Here is a 26185-nt window from a genome sequence, read left to right as displayed (position 1 = left end):
TTCATGTTGAGAACTATTTTAATATGACAAAGCCAGAGTTGCCTTCCTCCTCTTACAAACGAAACACATTATGAAATAAACTTAAAATAGTAACAAAAGATAAATAATGAAAAGAGAGAGAGGAGAGAAAAAGGAGAAGATTAATCCAACCTTCCCTGAAACTAAAACTGAGAATACACTGTGTTTCTACAAATCAATCTTTCCTACAGGACATAGAATAGTTTTGTATTTAGTATCAAGAACTGTACATTACAGTTATAAACATGGAGAATTACCTACGTAAATAGATACAGAATTATTTCATACGCTGTGAGACTGTGCTCCATAACAGAAACTCACAACCACAAAAAACAGCTGTATTCACAAAAAAATTCCACCCATTCCTCCGATATTCGTTCTTTTTTTTTATACAAAGAAATTTGTGCAATGAAAGTGTTACAGGTGAAAGGGAAGTTGGAAGAAATGATATAAGATGAATGGTAGCATTTTAGCATGTCTGTTTCATGATGTGAGGAAAAAAATACAAGTCGCTAACTTCAGTTTGGTGTACATTTCATTGCTTCTAGTCCCACATGCTGTAAGCTGTGCATGTCGATTTCTCTTCAAAAGTCAGGCACTCCAATTTAGTCCCTGCACCCGTGGAAGCATTTCACGAAAACATTTCATAAAATACCTCCGATCAAATACAGTCAAAGGGAACGGAATAAATAATGCGGTGATAAACATTCGTCAGTAATTCAGCCAATTTCTCATTTTCCAGCACTTCCCATCAAATGGGCAACCAAAACATAGCCACACCCTTGCAGATTCACAAGAGGGGATTCCCCATTTCTCCATTTAGGGGATTCCCCCCTCGTCAATTACAAAGACAGTGTATCAGCCTATATAGTCACATGGTGTAAGTGCTTTTGTGAATTTCGATATCGGGACATCTCAGTGACGCTACAAAAAGTTTTTAAATAAGCCTTAAGGAATGTCAAAATGTAGATTCAGGGATTTTTTTACAACTAATTTTTAAGATGAGAAGTGTTGGGAAACAAGAAGCAGTGAATTACTGAAATAAATTTTTCAATTACCATCGAAGCTCCCATACATACTAAATCAACAAGCAAGCTATGAATATTTTTTGAGCAACATTGTAGGTTTCTTCGTAAGAAGCCTCTCGGAAGAAAAAAAATGAAATCAGACAGGAAAAAAGATACTACTATTCACCAAAAATTTTGGGAAATGCTTGAACTAAAAAAGCATAGACATTAAAAACAAGAGGGGAGAAAGGGCGAGACATTGAAGAAAAAAAAACGAGACGGACACAAGTGCATAGATTTACCAAGAAGTTGCGTGAATTCCAACGAAGGAATAGTCACCTGACGTACAAAAAAAGTCTTTATTTTTCGCACTCTCACTTGCCACGTTATAAAGCACCAATATTAGCCTACAATATTTCTACTCTGTACAGCGTTTGTTAAACCATGGACTACATGTAATAATAATAATTAGAATTTGGATAATAATATTCATATAATAGAACTATCTGCAATGCAAATCTATGGAAAATATTGTACCTTTAATCAATTACATCACACTCCAAATAATTGTTTATTTTTCTGCTTTATCGAGCTCTCCCCCATTTACTATAAAACACAGGGGAAAAGTGAATAAAGCATAAGATAGCACCCCAAGCTTACAGGACTCGAGAGTTTGTTTCAAACTGATGTGCGATTAAAAGCTCAAAACTGAACCCGGGAGGTATTTTTCTTCCAATAAGGCAAACGTTTCATCACGGTAACCATTTCATCTCAATTGCTGTAATGATAATAATAATAAATGAGTTGAAAACTGGACTGCAATCCTATCTTAAATGATTATTAAAGATCAGAAACATGTTCTCACGTATCCCCAGCGTATTTTCATCGATACCCAGGGCATTTTTTTTTTGGTATATCAAATCATGCCTCCAACGTACGTTACTCCCATGTTTTTTCTTAAATATATTTACAAAAACATTTTGTAAGATAGGCACTGCACTCCACACCCGATACAATTGCTCAAGCAATTACAAAATGCTCTACAGTGGCTGAATACGAGACTAGTACAAGACAATTTCTTTTTCCTTCCAAAGTGGCTAGGTGCAAGCCATGTTACAAAAAAAAATGAAAATAAAAATTTGAGGCTACCATAAACTCATCTGAGGTGGAACATGCACATGTTATTGAATAGTCATCTCTGATTTTTGTAGTTATTTCTATAAAAATAACCTGTTCAGTCAGAGAAAGGGAAAGCAACACATCCAAACACACACACCCACACAACCACACCCACAATCATACAGACATTTACATACTAAGAATACAAGATTGCCAAGTAATTTGGGACTTATCTAATTCCCCCTTTTCCCTTTTCTTTGAAACTGTTTTATTCATAAATCTTACTTAAAACAAAAAAAAAAGCACTGAAAAGTTAAATTCATAATTCTAAACAATTTGTTCTTTGAATGTTATTGGCAACGCATACAAAACAGAGATTGGCCAAGCTCAGTGCTTAAGAAAAACAAGGTGTTCACCGAGTGCATGTTATTATAAAAAGAACCTGCCCCTCCAAAAACTTATTATATATCACATTATTAGCTGCATTTTTCCCATTAAATTGATTATAAATGCAAAGAAAAAAAAATCCCAAAGCTTTATCAATCATTGAATTATTGAATTGCAATAACAGCAAAATGACATAGACAGGACACAAAAACAAGTACGTGGGACTTGAAGCCAATGTAGTTAGGTCTCTGTGGACTTGAGAACATCAGTGATTTTAGAGGACAGCAAAAAAATATCTTTAGTTTCCATGGCAGGTTAAAATGATCTGCATCTCAGACATCAAGTGCTACGATAAGAGATTTAAAATAATAACACCTACGACTCTTGCTACTTTAAAACTCTATAAAGCACAAGTTCAAAAGATTTCAGACCACGGCAGGATCAAATCAACTCTTGCTCTATTTCTCTCATTTCATTTCCCTGAAATAAGTGATGAACCTTCAAGGCTCGGCTTGGGGTCTCTTCAAAATAGCAAACAAAATATGAAAACTTTGGGATTGAATCAGGTTCTCCTTAATAAGAAACACATTGACCTGTCTAAACACCTCAATTTAACATGGAGTTTGGTATATACCCTACTCAATTTCACCAATTTCACGTCAAAATATCTTTTTTACTAGAAAAAGTTCCCTGTATTCTAGCCACATAATGGGTGGGAAAAAAACAGATGAAAATACAACAAAAAACAGTGAAAAACCAACATTGCATGAATCAAATAAAACATGAGAATAAAATAAAACAAAGCCTATTGGTGATTTATAGTGCAATTAAACATGATAGCCTAGACAGTAGTCCACAAGCCTTGCCAAACGAATGTAAATGTCGTATCATTTGTAGTAATACTCGAGGACAGCTTTCATTCTAAGTTGAAGACAACAAATAATTCAAAGGATTTACCAGAACATGCTTGCTCGCAAAGAGAGTCACACATAGCACCACACAAATATCATGCAATGTAGTCGACTCTTCTAATAATAATCATAACAGAAAAAAATGTTACAGAAAGTACAATGACCTCTAAACATGACCGGTAAAAAACAAAACAATTTTGAAATAATTTGATTCTATGCACATGTGTAGGGATCTACAAAAAGACGCAAAAAAAATTTAGCGGAGACATAATCGAAGGGCTACATGTAAAATATGTTGATTTCTCATCTCTCTTTAGCTATGTCACGCATCTCCCACACGCTCTCTTTCGCTCGCTCTTTCACGACAATGCATAAGCACCACAGAGACTGAGTCATATTATCTAGATACAGTGAAATAAAAAAAAAATCTCGCATGGAAGTGAAATACTACATGTACCCACTTAGGTTCTAAGTAGAGCTTAGCTCAAGGGGCCGGGTTCACATACAGCTGAAATCAATTTTCTACAATCAGTAGCCCGATATCAAATCATATAAAATCGATTATCATCTCACTTGAAATTGATTTTAGGCGTTAGTGAAACACAACCAGGTTTTCCCAGACGTGGTTCACTTGCAGTTACGATATATTCATAGAAGCTGCAGTCCAATCAAATTTTACAAACTTTGATTTCACGGCTAAAAATTGATTTTATCTGTCAGTGAAAACACCCCCAGGTATTTCCCCAGACGTGTGCCCGGAGCCAGCAGTGAGTTAGAGAGATACAGCAATCCAATAAATAGCCTATACTGGAAAACAGTATATGATATTAATACACAAGCTTCTTAATTATTGCACACAAAATCTACAATCCTTACCGTTGCTTTTTAAATACTTCCTACTGTTATCATCAATACATCACCATATTTTTTTTTTACATCTCAGTTGAATTTTTTTCCGAGATGAGATCAAACATTAATTGATCTGGTATTCTAAAGTTGTCCATATCCTATCACATCAAAATATAAATCATTAGATAGAGAGAAATCAAATGTTAACGGCATCCAAAAAAAGACAATTAAAATTCAATCTGATCGAATAAGGAATATTAAACTCTGGTAATTCATTTTGACTACTGTCAAATGATTAATAATAAATGTTAACTATTCTTGTCTACAAGCTACGAGTTTGGTTAAAGTACTCCTTTTTAACATTCCAACGAGATTGTTATTTGTCTATCGTACAGAAATCTACACAAATCATCACAAACAAATGATCAAATACCAGACTCGTTTTTGGTAACTTCAGTGAAAAGACTCACTCAATAGCCCAAACCATTACAAGAGAGTGACTTGCAGCAATTCTCATGCTGGCAAATTCCCTGGAAGACTTCGCTAATCAATTTATCACGATTTGATCAAGAAAAAATATGGGACAGCCTTGCAAGCCAGCCCACATTTCAACAAACATCCCCAAACATATAAGAAGAAAACTTCAAGAGTTGAATAATTATTTGTTAAGACATGAAATTCAAAGAGAAAATTACAAATTCTGAGGAGTATTCATTCATACATATATAATCGAAATGAATACCTGTAATAAAAAAAATGTCATAAATACTACAACATAAAATGATGATGAAAAAAAAATGTCCATAGCGCTTGGCCCAAATTCTATCATGGTCTATGTAGTTCTTTTATCTCATCTACACATATTTACCTACAGAGGGCTCTCCCCATTTACTCCTTTGTTACTCTCCAACAAGAAACACTTAAAACAAAGGTCCTGTTTTTAATCAACGCTGCTTTGGCCATTTGATCACTCTACTTGAAACGTGCCAACGTTACCACACTTCAACTACAGAGGGCAGCGTTTTCATAGTCCAGTGTGAGATGTATCCTCGCGATTTAGAATCACAGATAGCTTAGTTGAAGGCGTTCGGCAAACTCTGTTTTGTAGGATCCTTTTCATATTCTTTTTTTTTTCGTTTTGTTCTAAAAGCTACAAATAGACACACTTCCGAGGGCGGCCACTCCGTTCCCCGGCGAGACGCAACCTTCCTCCGCCACGCTCCGTCTTGATTGGTCAAATCTCGGTCAGCTGATTGCTGTCGTATCCATCACGCATCCTCCCTGCACTCAGCGCACGATTGGGCATTCCTGCTTAGCCTGACCTTTTGACCTCCGGTAGCACCCATCGCCATGGTAACACATACAATCATCAAGATTTGAACAGAGCCCAACGTCCCCTTGCTCTGGGAAACGTGTGGATTCTTGTCAGGACTACGCTACCCACATTTTTCGGCTACGAAAGCAAAGCGGTAAAGCTAACTCACGGGGAAGCAGACAAATAGGGAAGGGGGACATGTCCATCGATAACAAGAATATAAAAGAAAGACTGAGCGATCTTTTAACGTACATCAAGTAAATGGAGTAGGGGAGGGGTGGCTTAGCCAAGAAAGGAAGACGGGATGGTCTTGGGAGGACAAGGATTGACAAGAGCCAGCCCTAGGCAGCAGGAATGTCGCGCGTGAGCGTCCAGAACAGAGGACACGTGATGGAAACCTCACGATGGTTGTTCTGGCTGGCGAGACAAAAACTACAGTTGATCGACGGTGACGACGACGAAACCAATGGCGACAAGGGAGCCGATGAGGAGGTGCGGAGGTAACAGTGATGGTGAAAGAGTGGTGTCCGGGGAGAGGGACCAGTAGGCCTCATTTGGATAACTTGCTGATAACCCGGACTAAGGCACCGTTCTCGTCCTTCAGTCGCTGGTTGTCAGACTTTAGTTGTTCCATAGCCTGGCGGGGAAACAGAGAAAAAGGAAGATAATAAGAATTATCATCTACATAGAGTGTTCTAGCGATGCATTAAAAACGTGTATTTTGGTCTGCATCAATTGCCCGTGCAGTATCAAAGCGTATCCCTAAAATGTCCAAAATCCGACAAACATCCCATAGGCATCTGTGAAAAATTTGCTATTAAATGAGAGCTTATTCAACAGTTTAGGGCGCGTGCACGAATGCGTGAAATATACAATGCGTACAACAATGAAAGCAATGCAATGCGCAGCATAGAGCACAACTACGCTCCATTTTTTTATCAACTCATGCACTTAGATCATATTATTGGTATTTTTTTGAACTAATTTTTGGATTGTCACCAAAACTGACATTTGCGTTTGAGGACCTTTTACATCAAACTGTAAAATTGATTAAATCTTCTATATTCAGGTATCCATTTGATGTTTTTTAAAGTTATTTTTAATTTGTATCTTATGGTTTACAATTTCTAGTACAGGAGAGTCTGCAATTAAACCTCATGAAATTGATTGTATCTCTTAGAATAAATCTGAACTTGTCTCCTTGGACTAACCTTGAGTTCTTCTTCAAGCTCTGAAATTCTTCTTTCTAATCCCCGTCTTTCCTGTAAGCAAAAAAAAAAAGAAACACACATGAAAATTAGATACAAATTCCTACTTACGTCACATTATCAGACAAGTCTGATCTTGTTTATCATTTTAGACTGGTCTAGTTTCTCTGTCTAGTCGGGGCTCCGTAACACAAAGGTTTGCAATCAATCGCTACATACCAATGACCAATCAAGATCATCGTTGCATGCGCACTCTGTTTTAAATCCTGACCGTGAGCCAATCAGTGCGGCTCTTTCGTATTTGCAATTCATCGCAAACCTTTGTGTTACGGAGCCCTGGTCAAGTCCCATTCTCAGTAAGTAAAGCCATGGCTTCAACCTGTTATGACTCCAATCTTAGTCCGACAAATCAAGTCTAAACTCAAGCATTGGAAACTTAAGATCTCAGTTGCAAACCAAGAAGTTTTGGAAACTTAAGTGTCAGTCTCAACCGGTGAAGGTTCGGAAACTAATTTCTCAGTCTCGACCGAAGATTCATTCCGCTTTCAGTAACTAGCTGGTCCAGACCAGCTCCTGGATAAGTCGTAGGCTTGTGAGTTTATGAAAGCTGCGTGCTAAAATAGCCCGCACCAGATCGGTACTATTTAGATGCTGCTATCCATTATATGCCCAAGTATTTGAATGGGTGATCGTAAAAGTAGCATCGGTCTGCTATGTAGTTACTGAATGCTCATGGTAGGATGGGGGTCAGGTGTCCGGACACTTTACATTTTTGAAGCCTTCTTTGTTGTCTTTGGATTACACTAAAAATATGAATTCAATAGTTGTAATCATCTTCTAATAAAAACTGATGAAAGTTCGCTTGTAATATTTTCCAAATGACTTTCTAAAATTGATGGTCCGGACACACAACAACTGGGTATACGGACTGTTTTAGTGCGGACCTGGTGCAAATCATGAGTTAATGATATGTCTGTATATGTCTGTGTCTACCTTGGTCAAGTCTCGGGTCTTGGTCTCTGGATGCCATTCTTCACTTACTCTTTTATCTGAATCCCCCGACCTTGAGTCTGACCTACGATCTGACTGGCTCTTTAGTTCAGCTATCTCTTGATCCTTCTGTTTCACCTCACCCTGAAGTTTGCTTATAAGTGCATCTTTCTCTTCAAATAACTGAAAAAGGAAATTTGAGAGGAGGCAAACGATATTTAGTTATTCAAAATATTGCTCGGATGGATCTTCAAGTCGTTATTATATTCAAAGGGGCAATGATCAATGCAGAGCTGCCAACCTCTGTTGACCAAAAAACATACTGATCCATAATAAATTAAAATCATATTTTGATGGAAAAAAAATTTGGTACAAAAATTGATAAATCACACATATGAAGCATGCCAATAAAATTTAACGAAAAACGTATTTTGCAATAAAAAATAATATTTTGTCACTTTTGATTATGAACAAACATATTAGTTGGCAGCTTTGTCAATGGACAGGGGATCTGGGGCTGATTTCATAAAGGGCTTGCGACTGTTGTAACTTTGTCATTGTCGCAACTACCATGGAAAGCTTGATTATGATTGGCTGCTGAGCCCTGTTACCATGGTAGTTGCCATAATGGCAAAGTTACAACAGTTGCAAGTCCTTTATGGAACGGGCCCCACGGCAAAATGTAGAAAAAAAAAAACAAGTGGAATGCCTCTGGCCGTCTCACCTGCATCACGCGGTTCAATATAGCAGCAGTGCTGACTTTGAATACTACTCTAACTCACACAAGATGTTCAGTGATACATGGTTACTCTTATGTCCACTTTTTATGAACGAGACCAATAAACTTACAGAGATATGATGGTTATTCAACAAAAAACCCCAACATAGCCAAAGTTCATTGACCTTACATGACCTTTGACCTTGATCATGTGACCTGAAACTCGCACAGGATGTTCAGTGATACTTGATTACTCTTATGTACAAGTTTCATGAATCAGATCCATAAATTTTCAAAGTTACGATGGTAATTCAACAGATACACCCAATTCGGCCAAAGTTCATTGACCTTTGACCTTGGTCATGTGACCTGAAATGCGTACAGGATGTTCAGTGATATTTGATTACTCATATGTCCAAGTTTAATGAACTAGACTAATAAACATTCAAAGTTATGATGGTAATTCAACAGATACCCCCGATTCGGCCAAAGTTCATTGACCCTAAATGACCTTTGACCTTAATCATGAGACCTGAAAATTGCACAAAATATTCAGTGATGCTTGATTACTATTATGTCCAAGTTTCATGAATCAGATCCATAAACTTTCAAAGTTATGATGGGAATTCAACAGATATCCCCAATTCGGCCAAAGTTCATTGACCCTAAATGACCTTTGACCTTGGTCATGTGACGTGAAACTCATGCAGGATGTTCAGTGATACTTGATTAACCTTATGTCCAAGTTTCATGAACTAGGTCCATATATTTTCTAAGTTATGATGACATTTCAAAAACTTAACCTCAGGTTAAGATTTCGATGTTGATTCCTCCAATATGGTCTAAGTTCATTGACCCTAAATGACCTTTGACCTTGGTCATGTGACATGAAACTCTAATAGGATGTTCAGTAATATTTGATTAACCTTATGGCCAAGTTTCATGAACTAGGTCCATATACTTTCTAAGTTATGATGTCATTTCAAAAACTTAACCTCAGGTTAAGATTTGATGTTGACGCCGCCGCCGTCGGAAAAGCGGCGCCTATAGTCTCACTTGCTTCGCAGGTGAGACAAAAAATGGGTGTGTAAATCATATGTATGAAAGATTCTGTGGGATTGCTATATCCCGGTAGTATATTTAAAGACATACAATTACATGCATTTTCCTTTCATAGGAGCCTCTGTCAAAAAGAACTAATGAAACCTATTAAGTATTAAGTGAAACCTTTCACAAACACTAACCTAAACTATCAGTTTTCCACTTTCATCTTCATCTATACTTTTAAAGAATTTTTCAAACTTGACAAGACAATACTAAGCAATATTTTTAAGTTTTCCCACACATCAAGATAAATTGGTTCACTTTTTATAATGATAGGCATTTATATAGTGCCATTGAGTATTCTATTCCAAGGAACAAGATTATCTATGCCGGCTTTCTCTTCCAGCACTCTGAGCATTCAAGGAATAAATCTAGCTGGATACCCTTCTCCTTGCTTGGGTTAAATGTAGCACAATGTGGATAAATATCTTGCTTATATCCATAAACAGGCATTTGATAAGCGATTCCGAACAAAAAGAAAATTCTTATTCTTATAAAATAATGTAAATACTCCAAATCAGGATATTTTAAATTGTTGCTTATTTTGGTAAAGTATAGGTTATAATATAATTATCATTCATTGTGACATATTTTGCGAACTTTGTGCTGACTTGTATTTTTGGGGAATTTGATTGTTCCACAGCTTTATACAGCAAATTTGACAAAACAAGTACTTGTGACAAGACATGTACTAAGCCTTGCCTCTGTGAATTTTATCATCTCATATCCTAGTAACATAAGGTGGTTTCAGACTGTCTCAAAGTTTGTCAGTTCGCGGTATTTTCTGACTGGAGAATTTACCCCAATCAGAAAATACCAGGTAATTTTGGCAATGTGAAAGCAATGTACGGGTAATCAACCTGAAATAAAATACCCGCTATAAAAAGTAGGTACTTGTCAAAATTACGAAAATTTTCGCAGGGATTTTTCCAAGGTCGCAGGTATTTTGGCAGTGTGCAGGAAAATTACGGGAACTACTAGTCCAGCGTGTAGTTGGAGGCAGGCACCATGGGTGGCTGCTGAGCTAGCGATTTTGAATCCGGTGCTTTGCTTGCTTATCAGACCACACTGCGCATACTCCTAACTTCAGGTATTTATCCCTACGGATATGTTTCAGAGTGGTGTGAATGCAGGAGTAATTAATGGGGATTCTTGTGATCATGGCGGTTTGAAACCACCTATAGTGCACAAAATTAATGATCTTTTCATTGCTACATGCCTTTCATGCATTTCCTACCTTACCTTTTTGCAAGATGGACATGATTGTCCCGTAGTAGAACGAGTTGAAGTTTGATTTCTATCTGTTCCTCCTCTGGACCTATCCAGCACTGACGATGAGTCCCCGTATCTGGCGTAGAAGAACATTAAATTCAATACAGTTCAATTTATTTCATTGTCAGTCTATTCAATTCATAGTCATTTAATTGAGCTTATTATCATTCCATTCCGTTCAATGTCATTCAGTTTAGTTAATTGTGATTCAATTTAGTTCACCATCATTCAATTTACTTCATTTGATTTAATCTTTGCTCTTTTTATTAATGCCTTTGAAAAATGCCAGGCAAAATGCTTCAAGCACATCTTGATTCAGTGGAACTTTGAAAATTAGTTTTATTACACATTAATGAGATGTTTAAAAGATTAATTGCTTTGGATTCTATAACTTCAAATGGAAAGGATTACATCTCCCCAAATCTAACTTGATATCAACAGTACTAGATTATATACCAGTACATGTTTTTCAATGCCACGTTAAGCCAGTACAGTCATCACCTCATTGGAAAATTGAAGTAAATAATTAACAGCATCTCCACTAAACTTAACCCTCTTAAAAAAACGTCACCATGAAAACTCATCAACTTACCTGCTTCCTACTGAGCTAGTTGATGACGGTCTTGAAGAACGGTCGGTTGTCTATGCATCAAGAAGGATAGAAAAAAAAAGAAATATAAATCAATGGCAGTTTAAACAAATAATCATAAAGCATTCGCAATGTTATGAATCCCCTCCAATTAATGATTTCAAAAATTAAATATTCTTGTGACTAAATCAATTTGTTTCTAATGAAATAATAATGATAAATGAACAAGAAGTGCATTTTAAACAAACAGTAGTGGTGACATGATCAAACCTTGAGTAACACCAAATCTAATTAATATTCAATAGAGATTTAATCATCAGATTCTCAAACTATAACATAGGATATTTACAAAATATAATTAATCATATGAAACTTTAAAAAAGGTTTATTACAAAGTATTTAATAAACTGTTTTTTGTACCATACTTACACTGATAGAAAGTACATAATAATCAGTTAATACCTTGATGCAGAAAGAAGCATCCACATATAATATCTGCTTTAAAATCAAGCAAAGGGCTGCTCATTATGCATTCAATAAAGACATAGCACTAAACAACACATTGAACATACATTCCACATACACATTTCATTAATATTTTTTCAAGACACTGTACATAGCATATACTAAATGACAAATAGACATGAACAATAATATATCATACACCTTCTTGTATAGTTATAATTAGAGACAAAACAGACAATAAATATTATTAGTTAACATATACATAATTTCATGACATTTTAGTTGCACTTTCGTACACCAGGCAATATATACATTAGATGTACAATAAGTAATGACAATTAATAAAACTAAAGACATCTAGCTTTGAAAAGTTGAGAACATTATAATTGCCCTGAGCCAAGATGCAGGTTACAATAATAACAGAGAGCGTGAAATATGAGATGAAGTTGCCACTTGGTAGTAAATCAACCAAGTGGCATTTACAGTTTTTTTATGTATACTGCACGTTAAGCTCTATTCCGCATGGTTTTAACACATTTCATATCAATATATTATACACACACACACATATATATATATATATATATACAGTGCGTCCCAGAAAAAACGAAACCGAGATTTAGCGATCATTTATCATAACTTAATCATAAATAAAATAGACAAATGACCTACCAATTTAAAGCTTAGAATCTCCTCTTTCATCTGATATTACTTAGATTATTTCTCATTCATGCATGAGTGAGCAAATACAATTTGAAGAAAGGATATCAAAAACTCATTTGGCGGGGGCTATCTGGGTTTCAAAAAGAAAACCACATTTTTGAAAAGTTCAATATCTCCTCTTTAATTTGATACCTAAATTACAGAAAATGGTCAAGAAATAACAAAGTTCTGGTCATTTGAAATAAGGCTTGAATTTCAATAATTTCATAAAATGAAGAGGTTCTCCAGGCTGGCTTTCAAACTCACTTGACACTCTGTTTTGTTGACGATCAGCCATGCATTAAATCTTTTGTTCACCATGCGAAAGCTTCTGTGGGAAACCGGTGAAAACACGTTTATCTCATGAAATTTTAAAAATACAAGCCTTATTTCAAATGACCAGAACTTTTTTATTTCTTGACCATTTTCTGTGATTTAGGTACCAAATTAAAGAGCAGATATTGAACATTTCAGAAATGTGGTTTTCTTTTTGAAACCCAGATACCCCCCGCCAAATGAGTTTTTGGTATCCTTTCTTCAAATTGTTTTTGCTCACTCATGCGTGAATAAGAAATAACTTAAGTAATATCAGATGAAAGAGGAGATTCTAAGCTTTAAATTGGTAGGTCATTTGTCTATTTTATTTATGATTAAGTTATGATAAATGATCGCTAAATCTCGGTTTCGTTTATTCTGGGACGCACTGTATATATATATAAAACAATCACATTTGGTTTAGAAAATGCCGTAGAAATAAAATCATAGATTTTAAAAGGAGCCTAGCTCTCAAAAATGAAAGGTAAAGTCACAGTCTTCGTCAGTGCCCATGATGTGCCAAACAAAAAGAGAATTCAAATCTGTTTCTGAAACAGTCGTGAAACAACAGGATTGTCTAAAACCATTTTTATATCCTTTTGACCATTCTTTCATATTTTGAAATTGCATGTAAAATCAGCTTGGTCTAATCGTTTTTAATTAAGAAACAGACCAGACATTAGAGAACATAGGATATTTGATAGACTATGTATTCATGAGACGAACTTCGGATTGGCTTATGTAATGTAATATCAAACCAAGTAACGATTGGACCTAATGGATTAGACTAAACTGGTAGTGTAATGTGTAGACCAACTGTGTATAGCTTTGGTAAAGGGTCAATAATGTGATTGATAATCGAATATCATCTAATATGACAGTCTTACTGAAGCGTAGAGACCGTTAGATATTTATCCAACTGCACTTCTCTGAGAAAATTTCAAATATTCAAATCTTGGATATATAGCGCCCTCTCTCGGCGATGCTTGTTTTAAATTAAAAAAATGGGCATTCAAGCACTTATCTTATAAATTTAGTGATTAGATATCCAAAAGTTACAGACAAAGAACATATCTTGAAAGTTTCAGCCCATTCCATGATTTGGAATAGGATTTAATTGAAAGACAAAAAACACACAGATATTTTAATTTGATCGGGTGACCCGATCAAGTTAAATTTCCATGTAAAATCGCAAAAATTATCCTGTAAAACACATTTTCATTTCATATCCTCCACATCATAACTGTTATAGGGCATATCCATTCATATTAGCTAGCAATGAATTGGAATGGTGATAGGTGCATTTTGGTGGATTTACCAAAACTATACACATGCTTTAAGGCCTAGCCCAAATGGTAGGGAGACCACATGGCAATGAGCCTCGTCCCCCAAGTTCACAAGCGAGCATCACTACCATCAAAATGGTGGTCTGGACCTGTTGACACAGAACTCAGCAACTGATCATAGGAACGATCTTCAAATTTCATTTCACCGATCACTACATGCAATCGATTGCACAAATCAATTGTACGATCGATGGCTATGCTTCGAGTTACACGGGCCAGAATGAGAAGATGGGGGTATCCCGCATACCAAGGATTCCCGACTGATAAGTGATCATTTGGTCCCGCACTGCCTGTGATATACATGCATCCATCCCCTAGTTTCGGAAACAAGACCCTTGTTTGACAAAGTGTCTATGAGTTGCTCCTCAGTCTGAGAGGTTCCCGGCCGTTCTTTCGTTGAAGTTTTTATTATGACAACTCGACAAGGTAAATGTGACTATCATATATGCCACTGAAATAAATGCACTTTATTTGCAAGGAGTAAATTTATCGAAGTAATGTCAACCCAGTGTAATTGATAAGAGCTTGATCATGAATGGGTCTGGTTTTGATTCAGATTAAGAAAATGTATACAATTGAAAATGGGATAAATTATCTTAATTTTGTGACATGAATGGGGGAATCATTGTAGCAGAGTTGCATTTTAAATGAAAAATACAAATAAAAATGAAAAATACAAATAAAAATATCTAGCACAATTTACATGCACACATTGTTTGATTTGTTTAAGACCAACTTGTGTATGATTTTCAGTTGGCTAAGACTACTATGTTTATAATGAGGGAGTATGTCTATGGATGGCCCCCTGTATACTCTATATAAGGAAATGGGGAAAGGTAGGCATGGAGAGATGGAGAAAAAGAGTCAAGAAGACTGGAGAAAGAGAGAGGAGCAAAAATAGATAAAGAAAGCGATACAGAGAGCGTGAGAGGAAGAGGGGGAGCAGAGAAAAAGAGACATGGATACAATCAAAGGAGAGAAAAAAGGACAGGGGGTGGTAGGCATGGAGAGATAGAGAAAAAATCAAGAAAATTGGGGAGAGGAGGAGCAATAGAAAGAGAGAAAGGGGGGGGGGGAGACACAGAGACAATAAAAGGACAAGGGGGTAGTAGGCATGGAGAAAGAGATGGAGAAAAAGAAAGTCAAGAAGATTGGAGAAGGTGCTGTCAAACCGCCTCGATTACAAGGATCCCTGTTGAATTACGAAGAACTTTTCAGGCAAGGAAATACCCGATAATTATTCACACCGCCCCGAAACATACCGTTCGGGATAAGTTCTTGAAGGTACGGGCATGCGCAATATACATTCTGATAAGCAACCAAGGTGTGAGATTCAAAATCGCTAGCTTAGCAGCCAACCACGTCACCCGCGCCAGACTAAATGTTGTGCTAAAAGTTCCCATAATTTGCTTTCACATTGCCAAAATACCTGCGACCTTGGAAACATCCCTGCGAAAGTTCTCCTAATTTTGACAAGTACCTACTATGTAGTGTTTTTTTTTTTTTTTTGGGGGGGGGAGATTACACATAAATTGCTTCATTCCAAAATTACCTGATAAAAAGAGACACACAGACAATAAAAGGAGAAATAAAACGAGAGAGAAAAGGAGAGGGGGAGGGTTGGCAGACGTAAGTTCCAAGAAAGTAGAAGAGTGGAATTAAAAATATATGCAAAATGAAGAAAGAAATGTGTGGAGTATATTGAAACATAAAAAACAAATATGGGACAGGATGGGGTGGAAGATGGGGGCGGGGCATAAAAGTGTGATACAAACTCACAGAACACTTATATCCCTATTTGAAATAAGTTATACACATCCCTGTGCCAAAACAACAAATGCATATCGACCTCCCACACTCCTCACTAGGCTCTATAGGAGAAGCTCCACTCAGCAACAAGAAAAAAAAACACCTTTCATAATTCTCTTTTGAAAAGCATGTTCTTTTAAGTCATTTTCCTCAATATACGCTAAGCCTTTGATAGGAGCCTGGCAAAACACAAACATTGCGTTTCCATTGAACTGTGTGCTTAATTTCTACTGCAAACAGAATTTGTGACATACACACACAATACCCCCGACTAGATTTCTCTCAAAGGTAGAAACAGAAAAAAGGCTCCGTTTCTATGGGGTTGGCAAATTTGGTTAGACGAGTCGTGTGAAAATTTGAGTGACATGCAAGAACTGTGCAAACTCGATAGGGTTTGCATGTAAATAGTTAAACATCATCAGACCAGATAGAAAATATAAATAGAAGAGCCGTAAGAATAGGCACTGTATGTACAAGTAATACATATGTTGTAAGGGTGCATCAATAACATCCAATTTCTATGGGTTCGGAATAAAAAGCTGTAATAGTGATTTGTGGCAATAAAGGAGATTATTCACAATGATTTTACCCCAGAAGACTATTCTCATGTTTGGCATTTAGACACTCTACAAAAAAGGGAAAACATTTTTTTTAAATTTTATTGAATAATAAAATCATCAGGAGCAATGTGGAAATTATAAGGGTTTAATCTAAGTTAAAAACCAGCCCAAACATAAGGTGGTATGAGAGAGAAAAAAATTGTATTATTTGTCTTGCAGTATTTGGCTTTGCAAAGTTTCAATCCCATTTCAAAAGTTTCAAAAGTTAAAATATCAGATCAGACTTTAAATAGAGGCAAATCAGGAGCTTGTAAATGGTAGAATCTGCAACTTAGCAAATAAAATATATTGTGTTTGTTTTTGTGCTTATGTGGTTAAAAAGCATGCTGCAAGCTTATCCAACTCAACCTCAACATCAGTTTATTGGTGTCCCAGTATATTGCATGGGTTTCTCCAATTGTGCAATAAGTAGTGCACCAAATCAGACCAGGGAGGTGTTTCACAAAGATTTAAGTATGACTTAATTATAAGTCGCTCTTGAATGCTTAGTTACGTGTGGTATAAAAGGCATGACCGCACTGGTCAGATCGTGCCTTGAGGACGCATACTACTGCATATTGATCAATGAGTTTGCAAGTTGCATATCATGTACGTGTCGGCATTGAAGTGCGACTCTAATGGGGTGTTGCAAGAAACTTGCGATCAATTGCAAATCTAATTTTTGGTCCCCTAAATCAATCATATATCTTGCAATTAATTGCAAATTCGTGATTGATTGCTAATCTGCTCTTTGAAAAAAGGAGTGTAATCTGAGCTGCTACAGTCAAAAGTGATCAATCAATTGTAAAATTTCAACAGAATATTTGCAATTAATTGTAAATATTTTCATGCAACACCCCCCGCCCCCCCGAGTCAAATTTAAATCTTGTTGAAACTCCCTCAAACTAGCGTTGTGATTACATATTGCTGCACTGTGTAGGTTGGTCCAAGGCCCTGTATCATGAAGGTTAGCGACTGATCGGATTTTTATGATTGATCATACACACAACTTGATGCAATCCATCATCGAAATCAATCCCATGATCAATCGATTGCGAAGCTTAATGTTACGTGGCCCTGTGATAAACATACTTGTTGTGTGCTGTCTTGCATTTAAGCACAACCAACCCTCACTTCTGCAAGTCCAAATTGAGAGAATAATAAAGTGTTGAATGTTAAATGGAATACAATGGAATATATAAATCCAGTTATTATTTAATCCCAACCAACCTTCTCTTCTGCAAGTCCAAATACAGAATTTCTGGCCTCCCATATTTGAGATTTATCATAAGATGATGAAACTGGCCTTGTCACAAAAAAGATCAATTAACTGTATAATTGACTGTAACTGTAAATTTATGATAAACCATGTACAAAAAAGCACAATCAATTGCAATTATCGATTGTATCATTCACATTACAGTACCCTAGGGCAATTGATCCTTACCTGGTTAACATCATTTTCACAATGGTAGAAAACATCATCATCATCGTCGTCATCATCCGACACTAACATGTAAGCCGTTGAATCAAAAGCATCCATGATACAACTACTGAATTAAAACTGGCTGAGAATCAATCCAACTAATGAATCATAAACGTATGTGTTGAACCGGCTTTTGCTACACTAGTCTTTATCCCGGTAATCACATTACTGCTATATCATTAGAGTTTGGATGAAACTGTGCACCAGATCCCAATGCCTTACAGTCAGTAAACAGAAATATCATTTCTTGAGAAATCATGCAAAATGAAATTGCAGACTTCTGCCACAATCCACAACAGATGTACCACTGACAACGATCTCAAAACAGACTGTCTCCAACAAAAGAAGCATGATTAAACCCGACTCGGTTTCGATTCCTCAGCCGGGATCATCAAAACGACACAAGTACCATCAAAACTATGGACTAAATACTTTATCATATTTCCATACTTCATAACCTTGTACTTCACCAATACATACAGACAGACCTAGATGTTTTCCTAACAATACCTATTGTGATAGCTGCATGAATACTGCATTGTGCAAGAGCAGCTGGATTCTCCAGATTTTGGGATTTTTTTTGGCAGAAATAGTTTCACACCCAGTAAGGACCCTTGGTACCATTTTTTTTTTTAGAAAGAACCAATTGTAAAAAGAAGAAAGGTGCTACATACACATTCTCAAATACTGGTGACTCCATTTTTGTTAGAAAGGAATGCACGCTCCCTTTTCTTCCCCAGAATGCCGAGAAATGCTCAAAGACATCACCCAGCAAATGAGTCACAAATTTCACACCAGAACAAAACAAGGGAAAGATATATTTTCTCTTCCTCTCTTGTGGACTGAAATGCATATGTACTATTGTGAGTTTAAAGGACAAGTCCACCCCAACAAAAAGTTGGTTTGATTAAAATGGAAAAAATCAATCACGCACAACACTGAAAATTTCATCAAAATCGGATGTAAAATAAGAAAGTTATGATATTTAAAAGTTTTGATTAATTTCACAAAATAGTCGGTATGCAAATGAGGAGACTGATGACACCATCAACTCACTTTTTTTCTGGGGTGGACTTGCCGTTTTAGGTAAATTTATACCCTTTTCATAAACCTATCCTCCAATTAGCCGCCTAAGAGTAATGCAGATAAATCAATAAAAATTGCGTTCACAAACTCCGAAAATAAGCCTCATTATTTTTACGAGCGCTCGTCCGGAAAAGGCGGATAATCGTCATGACAACTGGACACGCCCCCTCCGATGCGGTTGTGTTGGAAAAGGGTGACCTTGTGACCGCACCATGGCAATTATCCGCATTATTTGGAAATGCGTTCATAAACTCAAAATCTTGCCCCGATGCTGCTATTATGCGGATAATAGCAGCAATCAAAATAATGCGGATTACTCTTGTCCTCCTCCAATTTTACGACCAAATTATGCTGCTATTAGCCGCATAATTGGGTTAATGAAAGGGGTATCAGACTTGATGTGATTTTCATATGATTAAAAATAATTCAAAGCAATCAAAGCATCATTAATTGAATTATGAATACATAATGTGGGTATTGTTGGTGAGATTTGAAGAAAAGAAATTCACAAACATGCCACGAGAGAAGTTATGATCCTCATACTTGTAGAATGGAACCAAATGCAGTTCTGGCCAAAATCTCCAGTTCATTTTTTTTCTCAAACCTCTCCACTTTTTCCTTAACTATTACTATTAAAAACATCAGAGTATTTAAAGAGTAATTGTTAGACGTGGACCCATTTAGTGAAATAGGTTTCACGGTACACCATGTATCTTTCTTGGGCAAGTGTTGGTCCTAATAAGGACCACCCAATCTCGATGTTTCGAAAAGTGAGTTCTTGTCATATTCAGAATGACATCCTTCCCTTAATAATGATATGAATAAAACATGGCAGTTTAAATATTCCTTTCAGCACCCAAAGGGTGAACTTTCCCTTTAAAACTTCCTTTAGAAATGAAAAGGTAAAATCCTCAATTAGTTTTATTTTGATACGTAAGAGAGATATTCCTTTTTCTTTTCATAACATTTACTCAACTCGAGGATTCTGACACTATATATGTACCGGTACTCTTTGTGTTTTCTTTGATCACCCAATTTGAAAAGTTGCTTTTTTTAAAACCTGTCATATTGTGCTGTAAAGAACTAGGTCATGTCTGTAGTTAAATGGGATAAAGTACTTTGTGGTTGGCTGAGCGGAGATGCCCCTTGAACGATTTAGCATATATCTATGTACATGGCAGCTTTACATCTCCAGCCATGGATAATGATACGATATGTTGTAAACCACAGGAGAGTGGTTGATACATTACAGGATTGTAATAATTAACAAAACTATTCCAAGACTCATACTACTATAATAAGATTACAATAATTAGATTATAACGAACAAATCTAATTAATGGGATGAATAAACCCTGGGTCATGTTAACGGTATCATCTATGGGATATCTTTAGGAAGAGATGGAAAAATATGCAACTGTGTACATAGTAATTTTGTAAAGTAATTTCATCTATGATCACTATTTGATTAAAGAACAAATTTGTCTATTGAATTTCAAAACTCCTTTAATCTGGCAGTCATTCCCAGGACTTACCATACAAAACACATGAATACCATTAACCAACTACCCATGAATCTGCATCAACACTTTGACTTTACAAATATTCATATCTAACATACTAGGTACAAAAAGTAAATACAATATATTTATGATACATATGTTGGAGTATAAGTATTTTCTACATGATATCTAATTATTAATACCACAAGTTCAAATGAACTTTCTACATACCCGTAACTTCATAAGCAATGCATTCTGATGGGGATGTAAATGACTGATAAATATATGCACCATGTACCCTACCAATGCGAATGTGACTCTGTCATGAAGCATGTATAATATAGCCCATTATAGAATGGTGATATGGATACTAACCATTTGATTGGCTGAAATCTATCCCATGACCAGTCATTTAAATTTGCTAATGACCGGTACTAATGACTAGTTCTATTGACCGGTCATGGTTTTGAGAGAAGGGGGGGGGGTTCACAAAGATTTAAGTACGACTTAAGTCGCACTAAAATGGCGACGCGTACATGATATGCAACCCGCGATCTTATTGATAGATATGCAGTAGTGCAAGTCCTGACCAATGCGGTCAAGCCTTTAATACCGTACGCAACTCAGTATTAAGTGCGACTCTATGTCATACTTAAATCTTTATGAAACACCCCCAAAGATGGTTCACCAAATATCAAGGATCCACATCACTATCTTATAAAACAAATAATACACATCATTTTGCTTGGCATTAGCATAATTACACACATTTGGTACTTTTGAAAGAATATGAGAACTGTTGCAAAGGTACTTTGTGCATCTTTTTTTTTCATTAAGCCATCCCAAATGAAGTGTACTATATGCATTTTTGTTCACTAATCACAATGTGAATGTATAAATATGATAAGATGAATACCGACAGCTACTTGTACAATATTCAATCAATGTGACATTATACAATACATTCACATTGCACTGTGTATAAATAGGACGATTATGAACCACGTTCGGACCATCAACTAAGGAAAGGGATTACATGCTGGGTTCATATTTTTGTCAGTTATAATACAGATGAATAATGATATATGAAACTGTGAAAATATCATCACATATTATAGATGCAGGCTTGGTTACAATACCTATATAGACACCATGGCTTAAGTTATGTATGATGTTTACATTTACACTGTGAGACAAAACTATGTTCAACAAATAAATGAATTGCCAGAGTCTAACATTTTAGCATGGTTAAGTTACCCCAAAATAGTGGTTCAGAAGCATTTAAAAAAATTGTTATTGGATGATGGAAAATCTGAATATTTCTTGCAAAATTAAAAATTATTCCTAGGATTGAATGTTAATTGTTTTTTTTTACATCATCATAACCTCTCATCTAGGAATAGGCTTCAGCTATTGTCTTTTCCTTTATATATAATGAGTCTGATGCTTTTACGTGAAACATCAGCAATACATCTGATGCAGAAAATGACTCCCTTCTTGCGTTAGTTGTGTTTTTTTTTTATAAACTGTATGAATGTCCAGTGGTAGTTTTTCGTACAAAATACTCTCACCGAGTGATGGTCGATAAAAAGAAAACAGTTAAAGTATCTTTTGGCAAGGTGTGTTTATCTACATTTGCCACTCTCCACCCAGGTGTGGTAAATGGGAATCCGGTAGGGAGGATTTCCTTGAATGCTTGAGCACTCGATCAGGGTAGCCATGCTAAGGCTGGGTAATAGTACATGTATGCAGCAGCACTAGAAACATTGAATGAGGTATACTGTAACTGTTGTAGAGTGCTACATAAGCACTTGCCCAGGGCAAGTAAAAGTTAGAGTCGGGCATGGTTTTGAAGTAAAGGCCAAAACTACTTGCCCGAATTGGTAAGCAAAATTTTCACAGTAGAATGACCAAAATTAGGGCTGATATGATATGATATTGACCCTAATTTTGGTCATGGCACGTAGATCAGTTCGTGTCAAAAGAGAGAATGTCAATGGTTTATAAAACTGCAAAATTTTCTTTTGAAGAGGTAAAGATTTTTTTTGGGGGGCAAGTCAAAAGATTTTAGGACAAGCATATTCCAGCAATTTGAAAATTTACTTGCCGGACCAGGCAAGTGCTTCTAAAAAGTTATGTAGCACCCTGTGTTGCATGTTATTATTATTGTCAAGTAATACAGAATGAATTTCCTTCAGATTCTTAGCCCAGAAAAGCAGCAATGCATTGACAATTGAACAGCCTCTAAACACCTTTAGATGCAAAAGGTCAGATACAAAGCGTAGGGGTACAGTTAAATGTGTCTCACGCTGAATGTCTCAAAATAAAATTTCGCAATGGGCAAACTAGACTGAGAATGATTTAAACTAGAACTTGTTTATTCTCAACTTCTACATGTATACCTATTGAATAAATGAACACAACCAATTTACCAATGAGGAATGATGTAGTTATATAACTAATACACTCAGTTTAATTTTTAACCAACCCAAAGCTGTAACTGTTGGTTAAACCAAAACCAAATTCATTTCGCATGCAACTTTGTTGTAACCAATTGTTGGTTATAAGTTATAACAAACACCAATTCAGTTTGCATACGTTGTTTTAACCAACAGTTGGCAAGTTTGTATTTGAACCAAATCTTATAACGGTTGGTTAAAATTCTAAGAGTGTAGACACAATACCACTGATAAATGACTGTATAGAATATTTACTGATGTAATGTTGGTTAAATAAGACATTCAGTATGGAACACAGACTAGACACAAACAAGAGGATAGTGAGGATGATATATATATACACAAGTGTTGACATAGACAGTGGAGGTGGAAAATAATTGTTGAAAGGAAATTGTCGGGTATGCTTACATAAGAGGAATACAGAGGAGATGGTCGTCGGCTCTGAGGGGGAAAAAGGCATTTCAGATTTCAGATTTTTAATTTACAAACACGGATATACCAAAGACGGCAATGCGTGTGACACACGCACAGCCGTTATAGTTCAGGCAAGGATATTGCAGTCGATATAAAGAACTGAAAACAACGTGGAGGGTAAACGAAGAGCTTGATAATTAACTGATCGTTGTTATCCTGTTTGTAAACGGAAACAAAATTGGGGATGAGAAAATGGCTTTGTGTTCCCTCTGCAAAACAAAAAGGGGATTATTAGATTATACACATATTGCTTTGTATTTATACAAAACGTAATACACAGAGAAACATAACACTTTTTCACAACAATGCCTACTTCTAGAAGCAGCACATTTTAAAATTTGCCTACTGCTTGTACCATTCTACTATAACTAAAGATCTACAAAGCACACATACTATATATATGCGCATATTAAAAAAAGTATATGTACGTTTTCAAATCGCAACATTGAATACAAATATAATTCAGGTACACTAACAACATCGACTGATTGCTCAAACAAAACAAAAATCAATAAACACACCAGATTATAGGTAGCCCCATATATGATTTACAATTATTACATCAGAGTTTTTCTAGTTATATCCTTGTATTCTTAAAAGGCTAAAAGTATAATTACCAGGGAGCCATTTCATAAAGCCATTTCAACTGGTGATCCCTTCTTGTGGCAAATGATATTCACCATTAAATCTTCATTGGTGATTACTTAGATCGTAAGAAAGGTTCACCAGTCATTCTTAAAGTACGTTTTAATTTGCCAACAGCTTTATGAAACACCCACCTGATACAATAAGAGATACTATTTACATTATTAAAATTTTGACCTTCAAAACTTGCATTTATTCAAGAGTAACACATTTCATCAGGTGTAGAGAGAAAGGGAGAGCTAGATGAAAGAGTGTGAAAGAAAAGCAGCTTACTGATGATGTTGGAGTATAGCTCCCTGTGGAACCTAGTCGGCTCCCTGTCCCAGATCCATACCTGGATCCACTACCAGGAGTATAGGAGGATCCGGAGCTCCCCGAGCCGTAGCGCCCATAGCCTCCGTACGACATGGTTGTAAGCAATCCTTGGCAAGATTGAAGCTTAATCCAAATATGGGCAAATATCACAAATATGATGCCTTTGGTCACTTCCTAAATGACAGTCGGGTCTCCACAAAAATGTTAATATTCCATTTAAACTCATAAGGTTCTTGAGGTTATAGTTCTTTTGCGATCAGCATACCATCATACTGGACTTTGATGGAGGGATATCGGTATCCTGTACTGTCTATGAAGAAGAACTCCAATCCAAAACTGTGTCACAAGTCCCACAGGTAAAGGTCCGTTGAGGGTTGATATGACTTCTTGAACAGATCAAGTTCAATGTTTACATCAGACTCCTAGTCTAAAGATGAAATTAGATGTGTAACTACACAATCAAGGGTGAAGGAATCATTCCAACTATAGCTTGGACAGTCGAGAATGATTCCAGTTGATATCTCTCAAATCTCCAATGCCTAACAGAAGCAGGCACATGCATCAAACCATTGACCTGACCCGATCAAAGACAAGATTGTCCAGCATCAGTCTGAACTCCAAAGGCTACTGGCAATAATATCTTTTCTTGCTCACCCATAAATGAACTGTTCAGGAAAAAATGTCTCGGCTGTCAATAACAATTGTACCACAAGCTGTGCATGTGGAGTTTACCGAGACTTAATGCCACAATTAGAAAGGGAGTCAAGCAAGCACTCTTAAAGAAACACTGGGAGGAAACGTGGGGTTGCCGCTCAAACGACATCAATTTCCTGTGCACGTGGTACTTCCAGGCAAGTCAAATCCGTGTGTACGTGCCTTGATTGGCGTAATGACAGGTTTCAGTGTATCCGTCATAAATATGTAATATCTAAGGGTAAGTACAGTTAATGTGATAATTGGGGCCTCAAGACCCGTACACCTGGTCACAGCAGAGTGTCTTGTGACTTTGATTGAGTGACAAGCGTAATGAGCGCTTCTAGCAGGGTCCAATTAATGACAACATTAAGCAGATCAATTGCAGTCACGGTGACCACTGGTGCCATAGTTTCTACACATCCTCCAAGAACAGGGGGCATGTAGGAAAGTTTGCCAGCACTGACTTTATCATTGTCGGCACTAACAACTTCAGTGAAATCCCTGGTTCTGATTGGCCGAGAAGCACTGGCTTCTGACTGTTACTATGGCAACTTTTCCAGAAAGACAACTTATCACTGCTGACAACCATCATGAAAAGTTCCCCAGAAAACCTTGCAAGTTACAAGTAGTAGGCAGAATAATCACAGGCTATAAAAAGATATTTATGATCCAAAGGCGATTCAATTGCCTCAGGTGAACAGACAACAATGTTGTTACAACAAATGGTATATGGCTGAAGACATTGCTACATCAGTCTACATTGTAGCCATCTTTCTACATTTGAGGAATTGGTAATGCA

At 36.4% G+C, this 26185-nt stretch overlaps 1 protein-coding gene across 10 annotated transcripts in view; it reads right to left on the bottom strand.

The window, feature by feature from the left end:
• The window catches only part of LOC121406090 (protein phosphatase 1 regulatory subunit 12B-like), a 142730-nt gene continuing 116545 nt past the window's right edge, over positions 1–26185 (bottom strand). For all 10 annotated transcript variants that reach the window (XM_041597100.1, XM_041597104.1, XM_041597101.1 and 7 more), the window contains 6 exons: positions 23665–23697; positions 11491–11540; positions 10869–10974; positions 7856–7987; positions 6818–6868; positions 1–6243 (listed from right to left, as the gene is read on the bottom strand). In XM_041597100.1, coding sequence (XP_041453034.1) covers positions 6157–6243; positions 6818–6868; positions 7856–7987; positions 10869–10974; positions 11491–11540; positions 23665–23697 — 459 coding nt within the window. In that variant the 3' untranslated portion in view covers positions 1–6156. The remainder of the gene's footprint in view (positions 6244–6817; positions 6869–7855; positions 7988–10868; positions 10975–11490; positions 11541–23664; positions 23698–26185) is intronic.

Source organism: Lytechinus variegatus, chromosome 19 (assembly GCF_018143015.1).
Source record: "Lytechinus variegatus isolate NC3 chromosome 19, Lvar_3.0, whole genome shotgun sequence".
Lineage (NCBI taxonomy): Eukaryota > Metazoa > Echinodermata > Echinoidea > Temnopleuroida > Toxopneustidae > Lytechinus > Lytechinus variegatus.
The sequence above is the reverse complement of the archived record's forward strand: the minus strand, read 5'-3'. Positions and strand labels throughout refer to the sequence as shown.